General features: G+C 42.1%; 1 protein-coding gene across 6 annotated transcripts in view; it reads left to right on the plus strand.

The window, feature by feature from the left end:
* The window catches only part of LOC129767321 (probable serine/threonine-protein kinase DDB_G0282963), a 118,687-nt gene extending 114,710 nt beyond the window's left edge, over window positions 1-3,977 (plus strand). For all 6 annotated transcript variants that reach the window (XM_055768053.1, XM_055768054.1, XM_055768055.1 and 3 more), the window contains 4 exons: window positions 1,028-1,515; window positions 1,699-2,005; window positions 2,072-2,298; window positions 2,361-3,977. In XM_055768053.1, coding sequence (XP_055624028.1) covers window positions 1,028-1,515; window positions 1,699-2,005; window positions 2,072-2,298; window positions 2,361-2,658 — 1,320 coding nt within the window. In that variant the 3' untranslated portion in view covers window positions 2,659-3,977. The remainder of the gene's footprint in view (window positions 1-1,027; window positions 1,516-1,698; window positions 2,006-2,071; window positions 2,299-2,360) is intronic.
* Window positions 3,978-6,000: the final 2,023 nt, after the last annotated feature.

The raw sequence follows: 6,000 nt of genomic DNA on the forward strand, positions 1-6,000 counted from the left end.
TGAGTGGATTTCCGAGCGGCGCTCGCTTATATACCGATTGGTGATTTCAATAGCCTGTTTTGAGAACAATTTTAAGACTATTGAAACAAGTTTTTGGATCAAAAAGCAACAAGTATATAACGCGTAGACATTTTATCTTTCGAATGAAGTGTTTATCATACCATTTCGTTCAGTTGTTTAGGAGCTATTAACGCTCAAAATCTCGGTCTACGGCGTAACGCTTTCGGTTTCGAAACTTTGATTTTACACCCCGGTATAGAAATGAAAGACGTAGTCCTACGTCAATATAGGAATATCGTTCGCAAAAATCATGGGAAAGCACGGCAAACCACCCCAAAAAAAAACTTCAAAGCTTGAGTTGAGTTGATCCATATAAAGTGATGCTGTGTGTACGGGAGTCGTCCATTATGGGGTGTTACCACATGACCTAACGATTAATTCAGAGCTCTTGGATAGATTACACGAAGCGATAAAGAAAAAACGACTTTCATCATGACAATGCGAGACCACACACATATTTGATGAACTGCAAAAAATTGAGGGATCTTGGTGGGGATATTTTGATGCATTTATCGTATAGTTCGACCCATGTATCGTCTGGCTCCCACTTGTTCCAATATCTTCAGAACTTTCTTGATGGAGAAGCCATTGGTCGAAGTGGCAGCTGTCGAAGAACAGTTAAAACAGTGTTTCGCCGAGAAACCTGAGATGTTATACACGGATGGAACCAAGAAATTACATGGGAAATGTTGAAAGATTATAGATAGTAATCAATATATACTTGATTAAAGGTGATTCAATAAAGAAGAATTTCATCCAGAAATGAAACAAAAAATCGCGGATACTTTTTAAATTACCCAATTTGTAGATTTCGTTGTATATAATTGATATGCTCAGACTAATTATTCTACATCAGTGGAATGAGTATTCTTCTCTACAAATAGTCTCGATATGCTACCTATGTAAACATGATATATGTTTTTCATTAGATTACTAATTAACGCATCACCTTTCGCTTCAATTTCAGGCCGACTCATGTATATGCACTTCCTACCGCAGAGTGGAGGACCTTCCCTCGGCTGTTTCTCCCAGCTTCCATCAGAGCTCGTTGATGCTTCCACATCACCACACGTACCATCATCATCACCACCCGGCGCAGCAGCAGGGAGTAGCGACAGCCGGTGGTGTTCCCACAGATGGTTCCGGTGGAGGTGCTGTTGCCGGAGCTATCCGATTCGGTGCCCCTAATCAGCAGCAGCAGCAGCAGCAGCAGCAGCAGCAACAGCAGCCGCAGCACGCATTCCTATTTCGCCCAGCGGCGGCGACCACAGCGGCTGGTGGCAGTCATCACGAATATCACGGACATCACCATCCGGGGACCACAACCACCACCATCATTCACCGAATCGATCGAAGTGCGGCACAAGCGCTCTACGGGAGCCTCGGAGCCGGCGGCCATCCCTCCGCTAATTCCGTTATTGTTGTTTCAGCGCCTGGAATGTTCGATATTTCCAGGTAGGTTGAAATCTCCCATCTTTTTAGCGGTTATTGCGCGCAGTTCCGCGAATCACTCCAACCAGTTTCGTGGCAAATTCCTTTCGCCGGTATTTCAAATCGAACGCTAGAAATCAGTCTGAAGTTCAATGTCACCTTGTGTGTTCACTTTTTTTTTGTTCCCTCTTTCGCCACGATTTCCAGGTTCAACAGCAGCGATGATTTTTCCCTGGAAGATTGCGATGAACGGGCTCGGCTCCAGCGGGAGCTGGAGATCCGTGAGGGGGTTGATGCTCCTCCAAATTTCACACCGAGAAGTCTCATTTCCGGTGGATCTTTGACCACTACTGGAGCGGGTAGTGGCGCAGCCGGTGGAGCAGCTCCCCCGAATCATCAAATTGCTTTTGTTTGCACTCCCGATTCTTCGTCGGCACTTAGTTTGCTCCAAAGAGGATTGCTACTGCCGAACAATATTCTTCATGCCGAGGAAATGCCACGTATCCATTCACAGGTAATATTATGATGCTTTTTGAAAATGATTCTCGTGCAATTGTTACAACTTCTTCTGTTTCCACAGGTTGATTTCATCCATTGTTTGGTACCAGATCTGCAGAAGATAACCAGTTGCTGCTTCTACTGGGGCAAAATGGACCGGTACGAGGCGGAGAAGTTGCTCGAGGGTAAACCGGAAGGAACTTTCCTGCTGCGTGATTCAGCCCAGGAAGAGTTCCTGTTTTCGGTTTCCTTCCGGAAGTATTGTCGTTCCTTGCACGCTCGCATCGAGCAGTTTAATCATAAATTTAGGTGAGTTGCAACGGAAAAATAAACTGGACAGTCTGATGAACATTACTTTTTCCTATTCACAGTTTTGATTCACACGATCCCGGAGTATACACTGCGTCGACGGTGACCGGTCTGTTGGAGCACTACAAAGACCCCTCGTGTGTGATGTTCTTCGAGCCAATGCTAACGTGTCCACTGAACAGGAACTTCAGCTTCTCGCTGCAACAGCTGTGTCGGGCGACGATCGTCAGTCACACGACGTACGACGGAATCAATGAGTTGTGTTTGCCGAAATCGCTGAAATCCTTCCTTAAGGAGTATCACTACCGGCAGAGGGTACGATTCCGACCGCTGGATGAACATTTGTACAATGGCATCTAGTACCGAGGAAGGGAAAGAGGAGCGACGAGGGAAGAGAGAAGCCTGCGACGACGTGAAAGAGCAATAAGACAGCGACGAGGCCGAAGCGACAACTATTGGGCCGGCGTCCTTGAAGTGGACGATAATTGGCCTGATTTGGAGCGACGGGGATTTGTTGGCAGGGATCTGGGTCATTTGATTGCCGCAGCTATTGCTCAGGAGCGGGAGGAACGAGAAACTCAGCGGCGCATCCGCACGGAGAAGATTATGAGGAAGTTATTCTGCTGTTTTAACGGTTGAAAAAATTGTTCGTGTACGAACTGCGCCGTTATATGTATACTAAATTAGCCGTATATGTGTGTAAATAGCACTTACCTATCATAACTCGATTATTCATTCTTCATTATTTATACAATTTGTTGTTATTTAAGTAATTGTCTAGAACACAGGTAGGCCAGCTGATTGCTGTAAAAAATTAAAACACACGCTTTTTAAATCCTATGTTAACGTGTTGAACAGTAGCGTTATTTCAGGAGGAAAGCCCAACATGATTTGATGCACAGTAGTAGTGATTAGAGAAAACTATTTCCTTCCTACATTGAGCGTTCCAGAGTAAACAGTTGTTTTTCGAAAAAGTACAATATATTTATTCCATGCAACAAACTCTGTCTGTTTTGGTTTGACAGTAAGAAGTTCTCTAAATTACTAGAATGTACTGTTTTGAAAAATCCTACTTACTCTGGATCGCACTTTGGAAATATTTGTATCGTGACTGATTAGGAGAAGATGTATACAAAGTAGAAATTGAGTAGACAGTAGAACAAGCGTGGTAGCAGAATGTTAGCAAAACACTAGAGAATCTCAATGCAAGGCAAGGAGCTTTTATTGTTGTTTTTTTGTTTATTCATTTTTTGTTTTGAAATAAAACATAGCTAAATTAGTAGAACTTTACAATTACGTTACACACCTTAGCTGCAAATGTCGATCCTCCGATCGATCTATTCCACACACGCACCCTGTTGTCACACCACAATTTCTCCAGTTGACACGGCTCTAGGGTAATATAGCACAAGAAAGACACACGTTCCAAGAGAGCAAAAAATAAAAATCCACGAACAGGAAACTATCCCAGTATTCAAAGCTTTCATTGCCACAAATAAAAAAAAACAATTGGACGGATGAAAGACGTACAACCATAATATTAAATAATGTTTAAATGAAATAACTTATAACTAAAAATTAAATTCAAACGTTCACCAGTGGAAAATCATGTTATGCAAACAAAAAACAAAATAAAAGAATGGCACTAAGCTGTCGCGGATGTAAGAGTAATTATGACATTTTGGATGTTGGGACGCAAATTTCAAAACTCAGAAAGAAAAAAAAACAAACACTACTCTAAACGGAGTAGCATACTCGACTCGACAGCCAACAGCGGCTTGTTACTTGTATTCGACCTCGAAAAGTTTGTCGTTTTATTCTGCGATACACACGGTACATAGTGGCATGGGGAACCGTAAAAAGGCAAAAGATACAAAAGGCAAGAATCAAATGGAAAACAAGCAACAACAAAAAAAAAAAAGATGAAAAAAGACGAAGAAAATCTGGTAGCTTTAATTGAAGTAATAAAAGATCAAAGTATCGGAACATTACGTTTTGGATAGAAAAAAGGTAGAAAGCAAATGTATATCGAAACAATAAATCATATTGCATAGTCTCTAATCTCGGCGATGTGTTCGTGAAGGCTTCGAAACCAGACCCTATAGCATTTGCGTCGTACCCTGATGATCAGGCCTATTTATACGTTGTTAGTAGCTGACTTGACAGCGAACAGCTACTGACTCGGTGAACTCGCATGACATTCGATTAAAGCGCGATTCACATACAACATCAACGTCACGTTCACGTTCCGTCACGTAACGTTGCGTCAATTATTCTTCCATGCAATTCCTATTGAAGCATTCACATACACCAGCAACGGCAAGTCGAAGTTGCCGTCGTATGCTTAGTTCTCGAAAGCAATAACATTTTCGGTGAAATTTTGATTAGTTGGCGATTATTATCTCACAACATACACGCCGACATTGAGAGCCTTCGAGACATCAACTTCATAACGGTAAAATAATGAAACTTCGTTTGTGTCTATGAACGTGGGGGAGTGAAAATGGCACATGGAGATATCACTTTTATCCGTCTTCTTCGATGTGATTTCAAAGATATTCACTCCACGCTATCACATTCGCCTCATATTCAACGGGAGCTCTACAATAATGTACGTTTTTAATTGATGAATTACTTCCTGAAAATAGCATTTTTACATGGATGCGGTGGGCAATCAAAGATAAACACAACGACTGACGTCACTATTTGTGGAATAGTTATGGCAGCGCATGCTATGTCGCTCGAAACTCGACCATCTTCATTACTTTTTGACGTAGGACTACGTCTTTCATTTCTATACCGGGGTGTAAAATCAAAGTTTCGAAAACGAAAGCGTTACGCCGGAGACCGAGATTTTGAGCGTCAATAGCTCCAAAACAACTGAACGAAATTGTATGATAAACACTTCATTCGAAAGATAAAATGTCTACGCATTATATACTTGTTACTTTTTGTTTCAATAGCCTCAAAATTGCTTTCAAAACAGGCTATTAAAATCATCAATCGGTATATAAGCGAGCGCCGCTCGGAGATCCACTCAGTTATAATTGAACAGCGATTGAGGTACCATCGCAGGAATGAATGGATGTTTCCCTAACACAGACTTCAAAACCATGGAGCCTGGGTAAATCGGCATTGCAAAATAGATACAAGCAGCGGGTACTTTTGTACTCGTTTGCGTTTCTGCAAATCGGATTGTTCCCCAACACAGACTACTAAAAGCCTGGGGAAATCGGCATTGCAAAATAGATGCGAGCAGCGGATACTTTTGTACTCGTTTGCACTTTTGCAAATCGGAATGTTTCCTTAACACAGACTTCAAAACCATGGAGCCAAGGGAAATCGGCATTTCAAAATAGATACAAGCAGTGAGTATTTTTGTACTCGTTTGCGTTTTTGCAAAGCGGAATGCTTCCCTAACACAGACTTTAAAACCATCGAGCCTGGGGAAATTGGCATTGCAAATGAGATGCAATCTGCGAGTAAATAAACATATTTTTCCAACACAGATTCAGAAACCAAAAAGTTTGGAAAACCGGCATTCCAAATCTCGGCAGTACTTTTTATATCCCCATGCATTTTTACACTCCGGAATACGTTTTGCTAACACGGTCTACAAAAGCGGGTAGAAATACAACCCTTTGGCTCGGTTATTCAGGACTGTATGCCTCTTCATGTCGCCAGCTCACTGAACTTCTTCGC

Source organism: Toxorhynchites rutilus, chromosome 2 (assembly GCF_029784135.1).
Source record: "Toxorhynchites rutilus septentrionalis strain SRP chromosome 2, ASM2978413v1, whole genome shotgun sequence".
NCBI classification, from domain to species: Eukaryota; Metazoa; Arthropoda; class Insecta; order Diptera; family Culicidae; genus Toxorhynchites; species Toxorhynchites rutilus.